This window comes from Bacillus rossius, chromosome 16 (assembly GCF_032445375.1).
Source record: "Bacillus rossius redtenbacheri isolate Brsri chromosome 16, Brsri_v3, whole genome shotgun sequence".
Classification (NCBI taxonomy): domain Eukaryota; kingdom Metazoa; phylum Arthropoda; class Insecta; order Phasmatodea; family Bacillidae; genus Bacillus; species Bacillus rossius.
In genome coordinates this window covers 12,159,683-12,183,435 of record NC_086343.1, presented here as the reverse complement: position 1 = coordinate 12,183,435, position 23,753 = coordinate 12,159,683, and the positions used below count along the sequence as shown (strand labels likewise).

Below are 23,753 nucleotides of genomic sequence, written 5' to 3'. Positions count from 1 at the left end.
ATCCTATACCACAAACTAATTCCATCAGGATCGGATTAATTTGGATGTACGTGATACGAAACTATTAGTACAAAAATGAAACCTACACCAGTGAAATGAAAATCGACAAGTATTCTCCCGAAACGGGGTCTATATTATTTGATTATGAAATAAATTTATGAAAGAAATAAGTGTTCTCTAGCAAAAATGTCATCCCTATTTATTTGTTGGTATAGAATTACTTCGTTAGTTTTGGCTTAATATATAACCTAACAAAATCATGAGTTTCAATACAAGAGTAAAGTTGAAAACACACGGTTTTGAATCGTAAATTGTAATTTTATGGTTTAATACAAAGCAGGTTTGACGTCAAAGTATTTTTTGGTTAATTTAATTATATCTGTTGCAAGATAAAGTTCGCGGCATATTTCTTTACTGCAGCTGTAAACATTCCGAATCACAATACAAGCAAACAGCTGACTAACATTCTACCAGAAAAAATAACTGTCTTGCAACAAAAGTTACCAAATTCTGTTTTATTTCATTACCAACACAACCATTATTACACCACACGCTTCGTCAGGTTCCGGTTAGCCAACCGCAGGCTAAGTATGGGTCATAATACACCCGTCGTTCGTTAACCGGAGGCTAGCCTTACCTGGAGGCTAGCTAACCTGAGGATTTAGCCGGAGGTCATAATATCGGCCCTTAGTGAGGAAGGCCACTTCTGCACCTCCTATAAGCGAGAAACTCGGGTTAGTGAGAAACCTCCATAAAGGAAAAAAAAAAAAAAAGGTCCCTTGATCGCTCGCTTATCCAGGTTCGACTGTATACAGAAAGTTTTCCATGAAACATTGTTTTGACATCAAATCCTTTTCACAGCCACGCTTTTGCAAGTGCAAGCAGGTGCCAACCCTCCCCCCCCCCCTTTCCGCATGAAGGGCTACTTAAATACAAGGGGGGTCGAGCTCCCCTGCCCCTCACCAGTTTTCGAGATATACGCCCAAGTTCCACACTGTTAAAATATTTCATTTTTAAAGAGGGTTTAATCCAAAATTATTTTGCTTCTAATATTTCGTGTTCATTTTTTTGCACGACGTTTAGATTAATATGTTAATTAGATGGTGATTATATAATGCTGATTAAATGAAGATTAGATTATGATTAGTGTGATGGGTACCCAGCCATCGCGGTGGGTACATGGCCATGGCGTTACTGGAGCGAACTAGTGATACTGCGAGGGTTTCTCAATCCCTTCCGCTAATATTGGGGGTGAAGGGAAAACTACACAACAATCTGTTCTTGGGAAGGGAGGGGGGGTCTGTAATTAATTCTAAGTTTCTCGTTTGTTACATCGTAAATTTTCTATGTCGATTCCGACATACTGCTCGCTCGTTGATCGGAACGGGATCAGCATTTAATTATGTAGACACAAATCATTAAAGCATTTAAGAGTTCGCCGAAGGCCGAAAAGTACTTTTGATTTCGGATTAATTTTTTTTAACTGTTTTTAGAAGAGTGAAAATTGCTAAAAAGAATTTTTTTTTTCTGAGTAATTTTCAGGCGTAAAACAAACCAGTACAGATTCCTGAAAGCACTTAAGGGACTTGCATTACACCTTTATCTTCATTTCTCCGCCTTACAATGTTACGGTCACCGCTCATATTTCACAGTTGTCCTGTGACGACGAGAAGACTGCGCGCCAGTCCAGAGGAGACACCGCGCTAGAAGCACCGGCGAGCGGGTAATAAGGAGAGGAGGAAATTTAGCGTGCTAGACCGATCTTTAATCGTCTTCGACGGATTTTTTTTTTTTAGTTTTTTTTAGGGTGGTGGGTGGGGGGAGGATTGTTTTGGGGAATTATGAAATTCCGTCTAGTTTCCCAACTTCCACCCCTTCCCCCCCCCCCCCTTTTCCCCTCGTTTTCACATTCATCAAAGGTTTGCTTTTTTTCGCGAGAGGTTAATTACGCAGTCACCTCGGCCCAGTTTGTCGCTGCGGGGCGGGATTGCAAATGTTGTGCGGGTCACGGTCCTAACCACATAACTCCCCCCCCCCTCCCCCACCCAAACCATCAATTTCAATTTCCCCCTCCTACCATTAATAAAACCACTCCTCTTCGGTCGTCGGAGAACGCCAGCCAGGGAAGGGGTAAAGGGGGGGGGGAGGGTCCTTCTTTGTCGGGTAATCGGGGCCGACCGCACGGAACGTCGATTATTATGTGTGCCAGCTAACCCGACCTTCGTGGCGCCGAGGGAATAATTATCTTCCTCCCCCCCCCCCCCCCCCTTCTTTCTCTACCACCGGTCCATTTCTCGTTATCCGCGCGGACGACAAGTCACGCACGTGTACGGTAACTCTCGCCGATAGCGCGGTGGGGGCCACCGAGAGTGGAGCACCGAGCGATAACTTCGCATGACACGCAAGGGCGAGTTTAGTTTTTTCGGTTGCGACCGACTATAAAGTTCTGCCGCGCAGAGTCCATCGCGACACGACAATAAGTTAGTTGAAATCATTCTTTCACGACTCGTGGTCCGAAGTGCTTTCCGAGACTGTGGCATGCGTCCTTTTTTTAAATTGGGAGGTTAACACTTCTTTTTTTTTTTATCGTAAATAATAGTGAACGTATTTAGAATGGAACACTTGGTTGGTAAAGTGACCAAACCTAACCTAACCTAACCTAACATAACCTAACCTAACCTAACCTAACCTAACCTAACCTAACCTAACCTAACCTAAACTAACCACTATCAGAAAAATCCTTAAGGGCTGCCCTTCCAAGGGGCAATAATTCAGCTCCCCCGCAGTCTAATGAGCATTCCGATTCGCGAAAAATCTGATCGTCCATTAGACTGCAATTAGACATGCTCACGCCAGCGGTTTCTTCCTTGTGATTGGCGGCCGTCTGCAAGAGAAGCCATTGCCATATTTGGCCGGGCCATTCAGGACGCGTTTGCTTCATCACTGAGCGGCTCTGAGTAGCGGGCCTGCAGTAGACATGCACCCCAAAGAAACTCAACCAATCACTATAACACAGTTAATGGTATAACGTGTTAACTCTCAGCTAGTTAAAAAATATTTTCGTGAAAAAATTATGGACAAACTCCAATACAACAGTACATCCAATCAAGAAAGACTATCCACTTGATTAAATACAAGTTTCAGGAGTCTAGCCTGTCGCAAAAAAAAAAAAAAAGTAACCCGAGTTCTGTGTTGTTCGATTAATATGTCAAGCACATTCTTGAATTTATGCTTCTCAATGCGCGTTATGAAAAATTGATTAGAGAGAATACTGTATTCAACATCAGTCACTAAACCATATATGATTTAAAAGCACATACATAATTTTTATTTGTCCCTAGCCTTTTTTCATCCTGTCAGTTTTTGTTGTATGTTGCGCGCGCTTCGTAAAAATTCTTTCTCGTGTTTTCATAACGCGCCTAACAAGTATAACCTCACTTATATGTAAATATAATCGAAAATACCTTTTAAAAGTTTATAGACAAAATTTCAATCACTTATATTCACAATCAATAAATGTTTATAATGATATGGACCAGTATTCAATATCAAACACTTAAGTATAAGATTTAAAAGCACGTGCATAATTTTTATTTTTATGTAGCTTTTTTTTTTTTTTTTTTTTTTTTTCATCCTGTGAAAATTTCTTTGCATTTTGCGCGCTCATCGTAAAAATTTACTTTTTTTCTTCATAACGCGTCTAAAGGAGTATAACTTCAAAAACGTTTATTTATTGTGAATTTTAGCGGTAGAAATTGTGTTTATAAATATATTATTTATTATACACGTGAGGTTATGTTCCCGTATGACATGTTTCTTGTAAGCTTCCATTGTCGCTAGCAAGGAGTGTCTGTGGAGGGTTTAATAGACTCCTGGCCGTTTTCATGTGAGTGTTTTTGAGGTTATGTTCCCGTATGTATAATTTAGTTGCATTATGAATTAAATTATTTAAAAATAATTAAAATTAATAAATTAGAACAAACATTCGACATTTTTATTGATTTTCGTTATTAATTATAATAATCTTGATTATTTTACTAAATTAAAATTTATACTAGTATTGATTTTAATATTGAACTATTTGAGTATTTATTAAAAGATTTATTTGATTGAATTTATACTTTAACAACAGTTTTTAAAGTTTCACCTCAGTCCTTTCATTATTTTATTTATATTAATTATTAAACTTAGTTTTTTTTTATTATGCTAAGTTAGTATAACTTCTAAAACAGGTACAAAAGTACACATTCCCATTTTTTTCTTCCTAATCGTTGACGGCAATCTTTGTACCAATATATGTTTTATACAAACTTTTCAGTAGCCCAGCATTTTTTTTTGTAAGTGAAACTTCATTACAGCTGGGAGGGTAAGTCTAAGCGAAGATTTCAACAGAGCGTAACACAACTGTCAAGGCTCATGAGTGGGGCTCTCGATGGTAAAGCCTTAGACAACCGTTAAGACTCTTTGCAGGTTTATTCGTTTCGCCATATTTGTCACGATCGTGAACCTCCGGTGAGATCCTCCATTGCCATGCTTCTATTTAATTTTTTGAAGTGAAAACTTCTATAGGTTTGGATAGGGAGTAAATTCATGGAAGTCGTTATCGACATGGTCTCATGACGTGTTAGTTTTTTATATTTCAGGGATAAAACTAAATTTATTCTATTTTTAAAGGTACAAATTATTAATTTTATCTTTATTTTCCAAGGAAATTTTGACGTTATTGTGTGGTACATATTGCGAGTATTGGATATTTTTTAGTGGGTAGTTAAGTGGAGGTTATGTTTTTTCTTTTGTTTATTTATTTACAATGTGAATTTCTTCAAATGTCAGGTTATTTATTTATTATAGATAATGTTGATCATTTTTGTAGATTTGAGTTAATAATTTTTTATTCTTTCAATGAAAAACTTCATTTCTTCTAGTTTTAAAGTTATCATTGGTAGGAGCAAAACTTCTGGGATCGCGTCACCGACATGCTAGTGATATAATACCAAAATCATTTTCTTGCGTACATTTGACGTAGAAATGATTTCATATTACACATTTAAAAACAAATTTTTAAGTTTTCACGTCTGTCGACATTCCCCATGACTGACTCGTAGTTTTTTTTTTTTTTTTTTTTTTTTTTTTTTTTTTTTTTTTTTTTTCGTTGCTTCGAACATTGATTTTCTGCTGTGACCCAGAAGATGGTCCGCTGAGATGTTAGGTTCGAAATAATTGGTTGTTCGTGTTCAGGGTCGCGTTCTGTAATCGCAGGAACATTGAATATATATAACTTATAGAAGTCGCGAGGGGATAGGATTTATTATTCCAATTTTCGGATCCAAAACTGAGGTAGTTGTTAGCTCCGCCGCTAGACAGCTCTTCTTTCCACAAGAGGGTACTCGTAGTTACCAGCTTCCACGCCAGAGCGCTGTAGCGTCGCTTTTTTCAAGGTCGTGCGCGTAATTCTCTGTTTCACTCTATCGAGAGGCGGTGCCTTTTGTTGAAATCCGAGCGCTTAGATATCGGCGGGCGCAACTGAATTGGAGGAGTACGGCCACCGAAAAAAAAAAAAAAAAAAAAAAAGTGCGGTTAAAAGATGCCAACATCAAAAATTAAGTTTTAATAATAAGAAAACTACAGAAATTTCTTAAAGCGTATCAGATTGGAATGTACAGTATAGTGTACATTCCCACTGACATTCGTGGTTCAGAATTTATAAAATGTTGTGTTAACGGAGTGGCGCATTGAGTAAAATGGCAAAACATAATTTGGAATAATTCTTGACAACGTTGAATGATTTTGGTAGCTATGAAACAACTATGGCTGCGATGACTGTTCAAACGCGTGCACGTGTTGTTATTAGTAACAGAAACTAATGGTATGATGTCATACTTTGTGGCTATGCAGTTTATAATTTTTTTAACATAAGATGAAGCATTTTTACATAATGTTTTGGTTGTTTCGTTATTCAAAATAAATAATCTTAAACGTTATATGGTGAATATTCCCAGTAGCGAATGACCACAAAAAAAAATCAATTTTGCCAACATAGATCTGAAAAGTTAACGATTTACTATGTTAATTTGCTTATAAATAAAGCACATTTCCCGGATCTCCAAAGAAAATAAGAGTGTTTGTTATAGCATTGAGTTCCCACTCTTTATATTCCTTGCTTTGAGGTTAGATACACAAGTTAAGCCCGGGCTACATTCGCAATAGCAAGCAAACAGCACAGACGCACAGAAGTTCAACATACACTATTAGATATGAGCTGCCACATTGGCAAATAGCACGCGCACAGAAAAATAGCACAGGATCGGCGCACAGAAAGTTCATTAACTTTTAACTTTTAGGTTATTTTCTGTGCGCGACCATGATGGTAGCCAATCAGCAAACAGTTTAAGTACTACTCGAGTGGGCTTATAAAAGAACAATTGTCACGAAAGTATTGGTGCTCTTGACTTGAGTAGTTTGTTATTGTTTTCAAACACGCGATAACATAAAAATGGAAGGCACATTTGATAGCTTTTTGATAGCTGTAATAGAAAGTAAAAATATTTTGTATGACAGGGGATCCGCAGGATACAAAAATGAAGAAGCTAAATTAAATGCTTGGAAGTCTGTGTCTGAATGTGTTAAAGAAGCCGGATTTGAAATAAACAGTGATATATATTTTTGAATGCTCATTGTGTTTTGTACGTAAACTTTGAAATATTTAAAATATTTCTGGGTTTAACGAAAACCGTACCACAATAACAACACACGAATCTAAACAAACGTCACGTATGCCAACTTCAGTGACCAAAATTGTGAACGGGAGTTTTACATTTAAAAAACTTTTTTGAATGCTTCCGGTATTATTTTGTGTTGTGTTGTGCGTGAATGTAGCATCAAGCTCTGTGCTATCTCTGTGCGTGTGTGCTATCTGTGTGCTGTTTGCGTGCTATTGCGAATGTATCCCGGCCTTTATGCTCGTAAAAACGATGCGCAAGTATTTTGAATACAAATATATTTTCTTTTAATAACCGAAAGGTAAATATTATTTCCATGAAATATAATACAATTCTTTAAACACAGACAACATATAAGAGCTATTTTTTGTTTATTATTCCATCTGGCGTGATAAATATTATATTTTAAAAACTGTTTGTGGATTTTTAATATAAAATAAATATTTGTTTATGACATCAATTTAAGTTGTTCAAAAAATTCACTTTGGTATGAATTAAACCAAATTCATGTTATCCAGGGCACAAAATTAGAAACTACCAAAAAAGATTATTTACATTGCTGTTTTGTGTAAATCTGTGCACGGACTTAGTAAGTGACATATTTATAATTCCTCATTTTAGCAACCCATTTTAACACAAGAGAAAAATGATTTTATATTAAAAAATTATTATTTTAAACCATTAATTAGCAGGAAACATGTATGAATAATCTATTTAAATTTGCATTTGAACAGTGAATATTATTTTACAATAATAAATATTTTTATCATCGTATATTACTGATGAAAAGTTTGTATTTCCATCTAATCAGAAGTATTATGACACAGTTAATTAAATTGCTTTACAAGTTTTTATTCACATGAAAATCATTAAAAATTGGTTGGAAAGTTATATAAATATACAAAAACAAATCATTATACATACAATTTTATTATCTTAGTGGATTTAAATTAATGGTGTCCCAGTGACTACTGCGAAGAAAAAAGTCTTGCGAAAGGTTTCCTCGTAATTGAAATTCGTCAAAAAAAAACTATCTCTCATTTTTGGTGACATTTCTGACAAGTGGTACAATGAAATTTGAGACTGGCAAATGAATGTTGTGAAGCAATAAACAAAATATCACATTCGTGAACTACAAATGCATAATTGTTTTTATTTTATAATAAAAGTGTATCTAATAACCCGTGGCTTTGCTCACGTAATTTCCGGGTATTGCTGATATTCTACCATTTTAAGAAAATATGTATTAAATTTCAAATATTTTTGAAGAATTATACACAAAGAACTGTCAAGTATAGAACATATTTAATAAATAAAAATATTTTTACGACTTATTTTTAATTGGTTTAGCGTAAGTCGATTTTAACTTTTATTTAAAATTAAGTACCTACCTTATTTTCTATCTCCCGGTTTAGTGACTTTGAGAATATATTTTTCCTTGATGAAATCTTAACTCTTTTCCATCTGACGAAGAAGCCAATTAAAAAATAAACTAAGACTCGCGCACTTATTGTATGTTAAGAATGCCATCGTTTTAAATTACTGTAATTTTTTTAGTTATAGTCATGCTTAGTATAATAACATAATATGCCTTATTACGCATACATTTCAGTATTCATGAAACTAGTGCATTTTTATTTGAAATGTAGAGCAGTTACCAAATTTCTTATCTCGCATATTGATCTTTTGGTATGGCTAGTATTACTTAAACTAAATTTTTGAATTTTCACTGATGCACTGTTTTCCCTTTTCTATGTGATTTAGAAAATATAGCAATATACGTAAACCAATTAAACCAAAATCATCCTGAATTTTTATTACAGAAAAAAGTTAATTACAAAAATTTTTAATGTGCGTATTTTAATATTGAATTTATATATATCTTGCCAATACTGATTTAGTGGGTTATATAATTTTTTTTATTTTTAAAAATAATATCTACCCCTTTTACTACTTAATAGATAACGTTGAATAAGAGAAGGTTGTTTAAGGTATGTTGATTTTCCTTGCCAATATCTAAAAGTAAATTTGCACAAACGCGAAATATAGTTTAAATAAGTATTTTACTTTTAAAATAAAACCATATTTTGAACGTAACACTGACTATTGGCCCAATACAAAGTTTTAATAGCTAATTTTCACTTCACTCGGGTACAGAATCCCATCATTCAGTGATTTCCGTGGCTAGCTTCTTTTGGGATTTCATCATTCTCAAACGACGGTAAGGGAAGCTTCTCTTCAAGGTCGCCTAACGATGTTGATAAGACCTGCCGGGTAATTTGAATCGTTGGTCTGGGATTTTCGAGGGGGGGGGGGTGAAGGATGATGTCACGACTGGGCTGGTTAACCTAGTTCTGCCAAATACCACCAGGGGCGTATACAGCCGATACCCAGCGATGAAAGCGATCGCAGCGGCGGAGCTTGGAACTACAACAATTCTTCTAAGAAACCGGACAGAAAATTTAACCTGGGCTCGCGACTTCTATACATTATATATATTCAATGGCAGGAACGCATTGTAATCGCACGTGTTTCGCCGGAAACCCCGAACGCATTAGCACTCCCTCTCCTTCCCTCTCCCCCTCCATAACCTTTCCCTATCACCTGACCCATTTCAGTGTCGCAGGGCCGCACAGCCGTATCACCGGCCTACGGCTGCTGTTTCCGCCGTAGAAATCACACATATTCCTACTACTGTGTCTTTTTTTTCATTTATGCATACATATATATGTATAATCTTACCGCAAAAAAAAATTGGCAGTGTATTCATGTACTGTTTTATTTTTTTTTAATAATTATATTAGTGGTTATATTTATTACTTATTTTTCGTTGATTTCCTTTGAGTGATACATAATATATGTATCACATGAATAATGTAATTTCAAGTATCAGCCTGCTGGTCTGAATATGTATAAATAATTTTTTTTGACGTACACTATTTTTAAGTATTTTATTTATTTATTTATTTATTGATGCGTAACAACTTAGCTCTCGGTGTACGGAATTTGGTAGGTTTGTGATCTCGTGAATGGAAAGGAAGTCGCGTGGAACGGAAATGTGTAACCACGGTGCTGCTATCTGTGGCGGATGGCGCGAACCGAAGTTCACAGAGCCAAAGGTAAACTTTATAGAAACTAACGTTTTAATTAATTCTAACAAGATGGGCAGTTTTATAATAAAATATATTGTCGGAAATGAAGACAGAAACCGGGGTTTAGTATTTTTTTTCCAAGTCTTTTTTCGCTTTTATTGCAGCCGTTTCATAATACAGTTTAAAATTTCGCTGTGCGCACATTTACGAGTCGATAGTCGACGTAGTAGCTGCAACGGCAGAGAATTCTAGCGGCGGGCGCGGAAACTAAGTGTGATTCGCGTCAAGAAATGTAGTTTTAAAACACAGTTTCCGTATATTTTTATCATGCTCGGCATTATTTCCACGTTAAATTTCCGTGTTTCGAGTTTCGCATTGCAAGTGTGTGTATTTGCGACACGAGAACGTGAATTTTGCTCTTTACCGAGGCTGTATGTTGCACAATACTGGCGAGAGTACTGAAAGCCTCGCTGAAGGGAAGTTTTTTTGACGTGACAACGTCTAATAAATCGATGAACGCCGGCTGCACGCACGAAAAAGGATGACTCATTTTCCCGTTCAGCACATTGTCCCATTACGCTGTGTCCCGTTACGCTTATTGTACGCTTGCGCCGCATCTATCTCTCTTCCACTCGATTGGAACAACCATCGATTTGACTTTTTTCGAGGCACATTAAACTTGAAACACTCCCCATTCCTTTTCCTACTTTTCCTATCATCGTCCTATCCTTAACAGAATAACACAGATTGGAAGACGTTAAATAGCAAACATGTATAAAAGTTATAAGTAGTTAAAATAATCTGTTCGTTAAAGTATTAAAAATATTTGAATTAACGAGTGCAAAAATAAAAGTAAATTTTATCAAATTAAATTGTAGATTTCATTTCACTCCTTCTTTTCATCCATACGAAATAGTGATAATTCAATAAAAAAAATGATTAAATTTTTATTCATAAAAGTATGCCAATCATTTCATCAATTGTTTCGTTACGACGTTGTCACGTTAAACTGTCGTCCGTAAACCGACTTTACAGACAACCAAATTTTTGTTTTTGTTTCCCGCAGGTTGGGAGTACTGCCGCTGGCGGTGGGCGAGGATCCGTGTCTCCCCGTCGCATCGCCCCCTCGCGGCCCCGCCTGCGGGCTCTACCGCAACTCCAGCTCTTTGGTGTGCTCGGGCGGCATCACCAGCGACCACCTGTCCGGCAGGCGAGTGACAATTACTAGGGTCCTGCAAAAATTCCCCCGGATTCATTCGGTGATACTAGGGTCCTGCAAAAATTCCCCCGGATTCATTCGGTGATACTAGGGTCCTGCAAAAATTCCCCCGGATTCATTCGGTGATACTAGGGTCCTGCAAAAATTCCCCCGGATTCATTCGGTGATACTAGGGTCCTGCAAAAATTCCCCCGGATTCATTCGGTGATACTAGGGTCCTGCAAAAATTTCCCCGGATTCATTCGGTGATACTAGGGTCCTGCAAAAATTCCCCCGGATTCATTCGGTGATACTAGGGTCCTGCAAAAATTCCCCCGGATTCATTCGGTGATACTAGGGTCCTGCAAAAATTCCCCCGGATTCATTCGGTGATACTAGGGTCCTGCAAAAATTCCCCCGGATTCATTCGGTGATACTAGGGTCCTGCAAAAATTCCCCCGGATTCATTCGGTGATACTAGGGTCCTGCAAAAATTCCCCCGGATTCATTCGGTGATACTAGGGTCCTGCAAAAATTCCCCCGGATTCATTCGGTGATACTAGGGTCCTGCAAAAATTTCCCCGGATTCATTCGGTGATACTAGGGTCCTGCAAAAATTCCCCCGGATTCATTCGGTGATACTAGGGTCCTGCAAAAATTCCCCCGGATTCATTCGGTGATACTAGGGTCCTGCAAAAATTCCCCCGGATTCATTCGGTGATACTAGGGTCCTGCAAAAATTCCCCCGGATTCATTCGGTGATACTAGGGTCCTGCAAAAATTCCCCCGGATTCATTCGGTGATACTAGGGTCCTGCAAAAATTCCCCCGGATTCATTCGGTGATACTAGGGTCCTGCAAAAATTCCCCCGGATTCATTCGGTGATACTAGGGTCCTGCAAAAATTCCCCCGGATTCATTCGGTGATACTAGGGTCCTGCAAAAATTCCCCCGGATTCATTCGGTGATACTAGGGTCCTGCAAAAATTCCCCCGGATTCATTCGGTGATACTAGGGTCCTGCAAAATTCCCCCGGATTCATTCGGTGATACTAGGGTCCTGCAAAAATTCCCCCGGATTCATTCGGTGATACTAGGGTCCTGCAAAAATTTCCCCGGATTCATTCGGTGATACTAGGGTCCTGCAAAAATTCCCCCGGATTCATTCGGTGATACTAGGGTCCTGCAAAAATTCCCCCGGATTCATTCGGTGATACTAGGGTCCTGCAAAAATTCCCCCGGATTCATTCGGTGATACTAGGGTCCTGCAAAAATTCCCCCGGATTCATTCGGTGATACTAGGGTCCTGCAAAAATTCCCCCGGATTCATTCGGTGATACTAGGGTCCTGAAAAAATTCCCCCGGATTCATTCGGTGATACTAGGGTCCTGCAAAAATTCCCCCGGATTCATTCGGTGATACTAGGGTCCTGCAAAAATCCCCCGGATTCATTCGGTGATACTAGGGTCCTGCAAAAATTCCCCCGGATTCATTCGGTGATACTAGGGTCCTGCAAAAATTCCCCCGGATTCATTCGGTGATACTAGGGTCCTGCAAAAATTCCCCCGGATTCATTCGGTGATACTAGGGTCCTGCAAAAATTCCCCCGGATTCATTCGGTGATACTAGGGTCCTGCAAAAATTCCCCCGGATTCATTCGGTGATACTAGGGTCCTGCAAAAATTCCCCCGGATTCATTCGGTGATACTAGGGTCCTGCAAAAATCCCCCGGATTCATTCGGTGATAGGCTGGAATTCAAACACATGTACCACTCAGGTAATTTTGCTATTGGCTTACTGTTCATCTGGAAGAATCTCAATCTGTTATTAAACCCCTCAAGCAAAGAAGGATCGCTTCTCACAAGACAAACCAGCTGAGACGACTTACAAGTCTACAACCAATGAACTTTGCGTTTATTTGCCCGAGTGTACAGGAGAATGTGCAGTCTATCCTGAAGGCCATCGAAACCGCGAATTTTGCAGGTCTCTACCAATTACTCGTTTAAGTGTAATTTAAAATTAAGTTTCATATGATGTAAAAGTGTAAATATATTATAACCAGTGGCGTAGAGCCAGGATTTGTGTATGGGGGGGGGGGTGGTTAAGAAGCATGCGGCCCCCCCCCCCCCGTATTAAAGCGGGGCGGGGGGGGGGGGGGGGGTCCGGGAGTCCTCCCCCGGGAAAATTTGTATTTTAAGGTGTAAAATAGTGCTATTTTAGCAGTTTTCGGTACTTAAATTTAAATATTGTAATGGTAAAATTTTTATTAATTTTTAATATGAAATTTGTTTGAGTGATGAATAAGAAATTTATTTAAAGATTTGGGGCCAAGTGGGGGGGAGGGGTGTTTGAACCCCTAACCCCCCTTCCCCTGGCTACGCCCCTGATTATAACTAAATATAGTGCTGAAAAAAGACATTCGGCAAACAAGCCCCCAGAACATTGCAAGAAAGTTTTTTTTTTTTTTTTCAAATTTTCCTTCAAATAGACCGTATTTTCTGTTTCTGTCCATGTAATATATAATGCAACAAATGTAAATTTTGGCAAAAGAGCACAGAGTGCTCTGGCATGTCAACAAATATTGTATAAAACACTGTAAAGGGTACTTTATGTAAAATAAAAACTCTCGAATACTGAGTGCCCCACGTAACCCTCCATAGAGTCGCGGATCCCTGAAGGTGTTCCGCGGTGTACCCAGGGTCGCAACTAGAGCGGGGCATACGGGGCTTGTGCCCCGGGTGCCGCATTTTTGAGGAGGGCAGTGGAGGGGGGGGGGGGCTAGCGACCGGCAGAGTAATTTCTACCATAGATATTTACTTGAACATCGTGTTATAAGAACACAAAAAAAAATTGTCGGAGGGCAGATGAATTAAGTTATTTGTATTAAAAGATACCTACACGTATATCGTCCAAATATTTAAAAAAAACTGTAGGTACTATCCAACTTGCGATGTATTTTAAAAACGAAATGACTACAAATAAATTTATTTATTTACCATATCTAAGTTGAATTAAAATTGTTTGAAATAGTAGAGATAGTATGTGGTGGCGATAAGATGTGTTTCAGTTTGGTTGGTTTGAAAAAAAAAAGGGGGGGGGGAGAATAAGGGGTGGGGGTGGGGGCAAGATTATTTCTCGCCCCGGGTGGAAAGTAGTCTAGTTAACGTCCCTGGGTGCACCCTGGTGTTCCGTGGCAGGGCCACAGGTGTTCCGTGAGTCAGTATGAATGTCACAAAGCAGGCACAATTATTATTGTTCATAAAACAATATCTCGGAAATCTTTAGAATTTTTGCTTCCAAAAATTGTCGTTATTCTTCCTGCGAAACTAAAAACAAAAAAAAATATTTTCAAATTAAAAAAAAAATGATAATATTTGGCTACATAATTTAACTGATGAAGAGATGGCTTTAGTATTTAAGTAAGTTTTAGGTATATATTGTTATGACTTCGTACATGTACTTTACTTAAATACTAATTTTTATTTAATTATATTTTCATTTATTCATGTAACAATTATATAATTTATACTTTTTTTGTTTATACATAATATTGAATTTTGATAAATTTATCTTTTTAACTTTTATCTTTATATAACTAATGTAAAGTTTCTTAGGTTATATTTTGTATATTTATTTCTCAGTTATTATACATTTACAAATGTTTACAATCGTCAAATTACCGCATGTAATTTGAAGTGACTAGATGCACTCACATACAAGCTTGCTTTCGTGAGTGCTAAATTTCCTGGTTAATTAAGTGAATATTGTTAACAAAGTGTAAAAACAATGGGAAGTAAAATTATTATTATTATTATTGTCAAATAACTTCATTTGAAGGAGTTGGGGTTCCGTCGAAAGAAAAGTTGATCCATTGGGTTCCCCGGCCATAGACAGGCTAGGTAGACAACACGTTTGAGAAGAAAAAACTGGGGAAAATTTTTTATTTCTTCTTGTCGGTCTCTGAACGGCTATTTCGTAAGTACCTCATTATTATAATATTTTCATGATTGTACGTATATACTCAAGAGTAAGAGACCTAAATATACGCAAGAAAAATAAATAACGTACTTTTAGTGCTTTTCGCAAACGTGCTGTACAAACTTTTGCTCGCTTGTAATTTCAAAATGAAGGAATGGAAAGTTTTCAATAAGTTTCAGTGGCGTACTCAAAAACTGGGAAGGGGCGTAGCGGGGATATTTCCCTCTCCCCCCCTTCCTCACCCGGATATAAATCTATGCGTACGGTCCTGGAAGTTGCAATCTCTCGCCAAACTCTTTTTTTTTTTTTTCCCCACCCACGGTGACTCCAACACGCCCTCTAGGATTGTGGGAGGGGAAGGGGAAATTGATCGAGGACCAGGCCTGCCAAACTGTCAGTCTCAAGGCGAGGTCCTTTCGCCTCCAGGCAGAACTGGTCTGCTTTCTTCGTACTTCCCTTCTCTCTCTTTCTCTCTAGTCCCCCTGTCCCCCCCCCCCCTCCCGGTCCCACCGGTTCTCAAACAGGCTTCTCCAAGGTAAAAAAAATAAAACAAAGTGAAAGATTTTTGCACTACTTGGTCGGGCGAACACAAGGTCTCACTCTCTTTCCTCTCTCCCCCCCTCACCTACACAACAGCTAGTTGTGTCTGCGGTAAGCGGCGAGTCTTTCGCCTCAGTGCTACCAATCAGGTTTTCAAAGAAGCCGCCAGACAGCCGTTCTGATGTTAATCTTTTCTTTTTTTTATCTCATATACACCCTTCTCCTCACCACAACGTGTGTGTGTGTGTATATACATATATATATATATATATATATATATATATATATATTTGTAAATGGAACATTACAAATATTAGTAATTCTGTACATTTGCATGAAAAATAAACCGCGTCACTTCAAAACAGTGGTCGCAGTGATACTGGACTCGTATTCTTACCCGGACATTAATGCTTTGTGTTGGCCCAGTACCTCCAATAGTTAAAAGTTATTTTTAAAACGTTCCCTGAATAGCCTTCCAGTATTATCTGCGCACATTAGTAAACATAATAGGACAAAATAGTCAAACTATAAATTTTTATCATGTTTTCCATGGTATGAAAAATTATGTGCGAATGAATTATAAATTAAAATTTCATATTATGCGCCATTTTTTGTAAGAAATACTCATTATTATTTCGAAAAACGTGTTTCACGTTTGCAAAAACATAACCGTAGAAACGTATTGTACGAAATATCTTTCTTTCAGTATTACAAACTATTTTTTTTTTTTTGCAAATGTTCCCCAAAGAATCTTTTGTAAAAGTACAGAAATTTTTTTTTTCCTGTGAAAACTTAAATCTTCGTAGAAACTACACCATATTTAAACTTCCGAGTTCTATGTTGCGTTCTAAATAAAAGTAAATACGCACGCATGAACAAAATAAGTGTGTTTTTAGTTGTACACGTAACCAGTTTTATTTTTATTTTTTTTAGTAGTCCTACAAAAAAGAATATTCGTTTGTACTCGTGTTGAAATTCAGTGAACTCAGCGGCCTTTAATTTATTAATAAAGCCGCAAATAAACAACGATCCCTTGATAATTTGTGACCAACGTTTATCGTAAGTTTTAAGTTAAATTTTTTGACGTGACAACGTCTAATAAATTGATGAACGCCAGCTGCACGCACGAAAAAGTGTCCCGTTATGCACATTGTTCCGTTACGCTGTGTCCCGTTACGCATATTGTCCCGTTACGCTGTTTTTATTCTTTCATTATTAAAAAAAGTTGTATCTGTCGGCGAGTGCAGTAATAATAGGTTATGTTAGATATTTGATTAGAGATTATTTATATGAAAACTTGTTCATAATTATATTTAAACGAAAAGTTAATTTGGTTTTCATTGCTTATTACAACAATAATTTCGGCAATAAAGGTTAATTATTCTTGCATTTTAAAAATCTGATTAATAGTATAATTTCAAGTATTTATTTTTTTACTATAAAAATAAAAATGATTCAATTTTATTCATAAAAGTATGCAATCATTTCATCAATGTTTTGTTATGTCGTTGTCACGTTAAAACTATCGTCCGTAAACCGACTTTACAGACAACCAATTTTTTAACAGTGCAGTGTCCACTCATAATGCCCGGAAGGAACTACAGTGTTGGTGCTACACGTCGGTCAGGATACATTGGAACACCGCTTACGAAAGACGTGTGGTATTGTTTTTGTAAAGCATAGTCCGTATAAAGTCATAGCCCGCTTGCCATTCGGTCTTTGTAGGCGACGCGTGGACAGTACTACCCCGTACTGCCATAAAATAAACCATCGCATGGGCATGTCCTGCTCAAAAAAAAAAAAAAAAAAAAAAGAGGGTCATATTTTGCAGAAATTCTTACTAGAATCTTAAGATTTCAGTGTTGTTGACTTCTCACAGATGACGCAGTGTTCATTTCGTGATTCGTTTCTTTCAAAGTGTCGAAATACAAACAATAAACCCGTAAATAGATTTTTTTCCCATAAAATTTGTTATTTTATTTATGTGTAAAAATTCTAGCTCTAGGTATACGGCATTTGGTAGAAGTAATTTCGTGAACGACACGGAAGTCGATTGTAACGGAAATGTGTGAACACGGTGCTGCCATCTGTGGAAGTTTCATAAATCTCGAAAAAGATGGCGACTCGCATGATTCATCCGTGTGTATTAACTTTTGCGAACATCGGGGGGATGTACTATGCTTATTGGTGTGCCAAACTCAACTTTATAGTAGTACAACTAACCTGTAATACTTTGTTATATTTGTAGTCATAAGAAATAACAACTTAAAAAAATATACATTGCAATTGTGACAAAATATGCGTTACAATTGCAACAATACTTAGTTAACATTAAAATTTAAAGATAGCGCAGCGTTCGTCATAATGTAGACACTGTTAGCATATATATATATATATATATATATATATATATATATATATATATATATATATAGATGTAATGCTGATTAAAATAATTTTGTGAATAAATTGTTAGTGTTAAATCTTAAATTTTGAATGAACCCAATAAGGTTAAGGATGGTCTCTGTCATTTAAGCAAAAACAAATATACATACATATACTTAGTGTTATAATATGCTAAGCACTATGCTATGTGTAGTAAATAGAACATTGTTGTAAAATATGAACATTTTAGATGGGTGGTATGTTGGATCATTGGGACGTTTAAAACTCCCGCCAATGTGGTGCGTCAGTGGAAAAACAACATGGCGATAAGACTAGGCGTCGGTGCCTTTTTTTTTTTTTTTGACAGCTTTAATCCTCGCGATGTTAGGACGTGGTGAGAAGAGCTCTTCGATCGTGCGCAATTTGGTATTGTGAAACAGTTAAATATGGTTAGATTATGAATTTATAAAAAATAATATTAAAAACACAAGATGTAGGAAGCAAAATAATTTAAGATACTGCCCGCTTAACGACCTGCGAACTCGTTGCAGAACGGAGTTTCGTGGAGCTAACATTCCGACATTTAACCGACGCTTTTCCTCTCCTTTGACGTAGCTCTTCAACCCCCTCCCTTCCCTCCACCGGCGTAACGGAACTCACAAACCTTTGTGTGGGGGCGTGGGCGGGTATTGATCCGGGAGAGGTTAGAATGGTTTTAGCTTGTATGTTGCGAGAGCGAGGGCAGAGTTCACCCGCCTTCCCCTCCCACACTCCCCTCCTGTTCCTTCCTCCCCCCCCCCCACTCGTCCTTCAAAAGGTTTTACCTGGCCCCAACTTATCTAGTTTTAGTCTAGAATTAAGAGTGAGGGGAGTTAGTCATGGCGAAAACGTCTGCCATGGCTGGCCAATCCCCTCCTAGCACATGATGCACGTGACCTTTTCTGCATGGTTAAAAAAAAACCATGTTTAGAGCGTATAGGGCTTGCCCTGAGACGCACTTAGTCTTCCCTACCTAGACCCCTCCCTAACACACTTAGTTTTAACTTAGGTTAGGGAAAAAAAGTCCCTCGTTTTCCCTTCCACCATCTCCGTATCCCCTCTCCTGCTACCAACCCCTCATTCCCTCCTTCATTCCACATTCCACCGCAACGCAACGCAACGCACACAGTTTTAACTGAGGTTAGGAAAAAAAAACGCAACGCAACGTATCGCAAGTATTGTTCAACTTCCAACTTTCTTGCGTTTTCGGCGTCCATGTTTGAAGAGAAGTGTTCCCGAAAATTTTTTTAAAGTCGTATACCTACGTTATCTGCATAGAAAAGCGCGATGTTCTTTTAACTATACAATCATGTTTGCGCTTGTTGAACTCTCACACAGTTTGAGAAAATAATTTTAAATAAAATTATTAATAACTTCTTTTGTTTTCAATATAAATATGAATTATCAAAAGAAGCCCAAGGCGAAACTTTGTTTTCTATTGTTTCACAATTTTAAGTTTGCAGGGTTGGTTCTTGATACTTAAGTGCTTTCTAAACGACTGTGGTTTTCTCTTGCATTGCGTGTTGCGTTTCTTGCTTAGTTTATAATACCACTTCTTTATTCTTGGGTAGCCTTCCATTCACTGACCCCGAGACAGACTCCTTAATAATTCGCACTCGTGCATGGTCAGCAAATTTTTTTAAATATATATTTTTTTTATTTTTGGTTGTCGTAAAAGTAAAATATAGGTTAGGTGTGTTTCAGAAATAAAATTCTTGCGAAAACTATTTTTTTCCCCCTTCAGTTGGGTTAGCTATCGCACTTCTAAGTGATCGTAACTAAAATTAAAGGGTTGTTTATTTAGGTATTTTTGTAAATAATAAATAAAATCACTGCGTAAGTATTAACAATCACGAAAACATCTTTATTCCATTCAACCCCTACCCCGAAGGGTAAGTTTTCGCGCCTAGGTGATCGTAAATAAAACACAAGTTTTTTGTTAGGTGTGAGGTCCGAAAAATTTTAAATACCTACTCTAAAATCTCGTAAATGTGTTAAATCTCAACGATTTTTTTTTTAAAATTCCTACTGCGAAGTTTAACGTGTTGAGTTATGGTAGGGCTTCCCCTCCTTAATCCCACGCATTACCACCCATTCCCCGCTTACTCCTTTCAGACTTGTACGCCCTACCACCCCCTACTTTTCCTCGCCACTCATTCTCTCTCCCCTCCCCCCCCCCCCCCCTTCCCTTCTTCAACCGACCGCACGTAACCAGGCGAGAGCCTGACATCTGCTGACAGAAAACTGCCACCGCAACTTGTGCCATTCGCTCTTTCAATATCGGCAGCTTTATATCTGAGCCACTCCTTGCAGAAAGAGAGTTTGGCAGAGCCAGGTATTTCCAAGGTCAAATAAAGCTGTATGGATTTATTTCAAACATTCCAGCTGCATCACGAAGTAGCTATTAGGAACTGTTGTAATTTAACATAGTTTGTTTTTCTGTCATGGGTTGAAAGCTTGGACGTTACCATCGATAACAGCTCAAGTTTTTGATTATTGAATAAACAAGACAAATTATCCTTAAAAATGTCAAAAATGGCACAGATGTCACTTGATACTTATTTATAAAAATACTGTTAATTTTTTTTTTCATTTCGTCAAACTAAATTGCTATGAACAGCCTACGAGACTATAATTTGAACTGTTTTTCAACCTGGGTGTCAAATAGTGTTCAGAAGAGATGTTACATATGATTTACAGTGGAAAGACTTCTCATTTACCATTAAAGAAAAGTTAATTACAGAACTAATATGAACTTATTTAATTTTTGAAGTAGTTTTCTTTGGGGAAAAAAAAACTTAACTAATGGTACACTATGATAGTATACACAATGTATATATTTGTAATGAACATGTATTTCTCATGTGCGATATTACCTGCAGAAACGTGTGCGTATAGCTGGATTCAAATGATTTGTCGCGTCCGTCACTCCTCCGTCTGTCCGTCAACAAGCCGAGCGATTCACAATCATCCGCACGTCCGTCAAAAACTTTTCCATTTTAATGCTGCCAACAGACCAAAAATTTTAAATACTGGTGAAAATGTATATTGTATAGATATATTAACGATCATAAATGTTAAGCACTTAATAAGTAATTCAATTTATTCGCTCTGATGTTTATTAAAATATTTTCAGCTGTTAAAAATAATATTTTAATAACGTTAAACAAATAATATACTTGAATACCTTATAAGTAGAGACCGGAAAAATTCGCGAATTCATCTCGCTATAGGCTAAAATACAAATAGTTATACCTCAGTGCTGCCTCTGCTATTGGCTCACAACTCACCTGGATGACTCTGGGCCAATGAGAAACACCCAACCAAAGCTTTATCGAATCACAGGCTGCTACGTTGGGACGTCTCACAAGACAGCAGCCAATGAGTGGGTGACATTTGACCGAGTTTACGTATAACTACGGAGTTCATCCTACAGGTCATTGAACCCGCGAATTTTTCCGGTCTCTACTTATAAGACAGTAAAGGTCGACGGCAATAGTTATCCTGCTAACTTTTTGGAGGTTATTTCATCCGTCCGTCGGAAGTTAAAGCTTGGTAAGGTGTTTGACGGATGGAATTTTCCGGGCCATCTGATTGGCTGCAGTTCACGTGATTGACGGACGGACGGACGACAGACGGTTGAGACGGATGGTTGTAAGTCCAGCTTATCACATTTTACATTAAATTGTGACGTTAAATCCCCAATTTTATGCCTGGTAATTTCTACCAAAGTAAAAGAACGTCTCTCTGTCGGAATATTGTATGTTAAGAAGCATAGGCCTATGTTGTATTTAAGTAAAGTGCTGTCTTTTCGCGGTTATTTCCTGTACTTTTACAAAAGGTTTCTTTGGAAACCATTATTCAAGAAATAGTTTGTAATGCTACGAGAAAGATATTGTAACTTTGCACAACACGTGGCTATGGTTATTTTTTGTTTGTTTGTATGAAATATGTTGTTTCGAGATGATACTAAAGTACGAAAATTGGCGGATTATTTTTCAATATTTTAATTTGATTTTTTTCCTTCAAGCATAATATAATCGAATATTCAAAAAATTTACATTATTTGGTTTTATTGTGCATATTATGTGCGCATTTAATACTGGAAAGCTATTCAGCGAACGGTTTACAAATAACTTTAACAATTGGAGGTACTGGGACAAAACAACGCATAAATGCAAGGGTAAGAATCCGAACCCAGTATTACTGCCAACACAATTTTTGTAGCGATATACAGTTGTAAAAAAACTAACAAATATCTGTACATTTACGTGGATGTTACTATTCCATTTACAAAAAAAAAAAAAAAAAAGGTCTGTAAAGTCGGTTTACGGACGATAGTTTAACGTGACGTCATAACAAAACATTGATGAAATGATTGCATACTTTTATGAATAAAATTGAATCATTTTTATTGAACTATCACTATTTTGTATGGATACAAAGAAGGAGTGAAATGAAATCTACAATTTAATTGATAAATTTACTTTTATTTGCACTCATTAATTCAAGTACGTTTATTACTTTAACGAGGAGATTATTTTAACTATAACTTTTATACATGTTTGCTATTTAACTTCTTCCAGTCTGTGTTATTCTGTTAAGGATAGGTCGATGATAGGAAAAGTAGGAAACGAATGGGAGTGTTTCAAAGTTTAATGTGCCTCGAAAAAGGTCAAATCGATGGTTGTTCCAATCGAGTGGAAGAGAGATAGATGCGGCGCAAGCGTACAATGAGCGTGACGGGACACAGCGTAACGGGACAATGTGCGTTACGGGACACTTTTTTCGCGCGTGCAGCCGGCGTTCATCGATTTATTAGACGTTGTCACGTCAAAAATAATATATGTATTATGTTGGTTGGTGGCCGTTACAGCTCGCAGCTGAGGTCTCTGACGCTGTGTCACTGGCCGGTGCCGACCTTCGACCCGGTGGTGGTGGCCACCCTGTTCCAGCAGCTGGAGGAGCTCTCCCTCGTGTCCAGCGGGGTGGTACGCCTGCTCAACGGCTTCCCCGCCATGCCGCGACTGCAGGTCAGCCGACGCCATCTTGTTTCCCCTTCCACACATACACACGCGCACACTTGAGCTCACTGTGTGTTGGGTAACGTACATTAAGTTAATATTAGGCCCCAATTATATATAAGCACACATCATCCCACTACACACTGCACAACACAAACTATCAGGCGATTCAAATAGTCGTGCTTTGGCCCAGCGGGGCCCTAATGGGATAAATAAATTATCCTTCGAAGATTAACAGCGTAGATGCTAGGCTAGAGTCTTTCAATGACAGAAGGTGGCAATTTCTCTAACTGACCGACTGCCTTTTACTGGCGACAGGTCGACCTGAAGCTATGTCACCATTCTGGAGTCTGGCTCGATGCCCTGCTCGCGACCGCAGCTCACACAGCGTAGTACTGCAGCTAGGACTTTTCAATGCCGACAGCCTTTTACTGGCGACAGGTCGACCTGAAGCTATGTCACCACTCTGGAGTCTAGTCCGACGCCACAGTTCGCGACCGCCCCACTTACACGATCATATTACACAGCCACAATGAGTGCTAACTGGCAGCACGACGGGAAACGGCATAAGCCGCCCCCAAAAGACCAGACCTGACCAAACCAATGCGGACTAAAAATCCAAGTGCCTCACCCCTTGCATAGTAGAACTTCTACCACGCCCCACTCTTCTTCCAGGACCATCCTTCTATTCCTGTAATCCACCTGCTTGTAATAATGCATGACCTTTGCATCCCGCATGTATGTGCCCAGGGTTTTCACTCTGTCTATGGAGGTTTTACC

General features: G+C 38.0%; 1 protein-coding gene across 3 annotated transcripts in view; it reads left to right on the top strand.

Annotated features, from left to right (window-relative positions):
• LOC134539995 (protein singed wings 2) overlaps window positions 1-23,753 on the top strand; it is a 209,951-nt gene that overhangs the window by 46,380 nt on the left and 139,818 nt on the right. For all 3 annotated transcript variants that reach the window (XM_063382407.1, XM_063382408.1, XM_063382406.1), the window contains exons 2-3: window positions 10,878-11,021; window positions 22,826-22,982. In XM_063382407.1, the coding sequence (XP_063238477.1) occupies window positions 10,878-11,021; window positions 22,826-22,982 (301 nt within the window). The remainder of the gene's footprint in view (window positions 1-10,877; window positions 11,022-22,825; window positions 22,983-23,753) is intronic.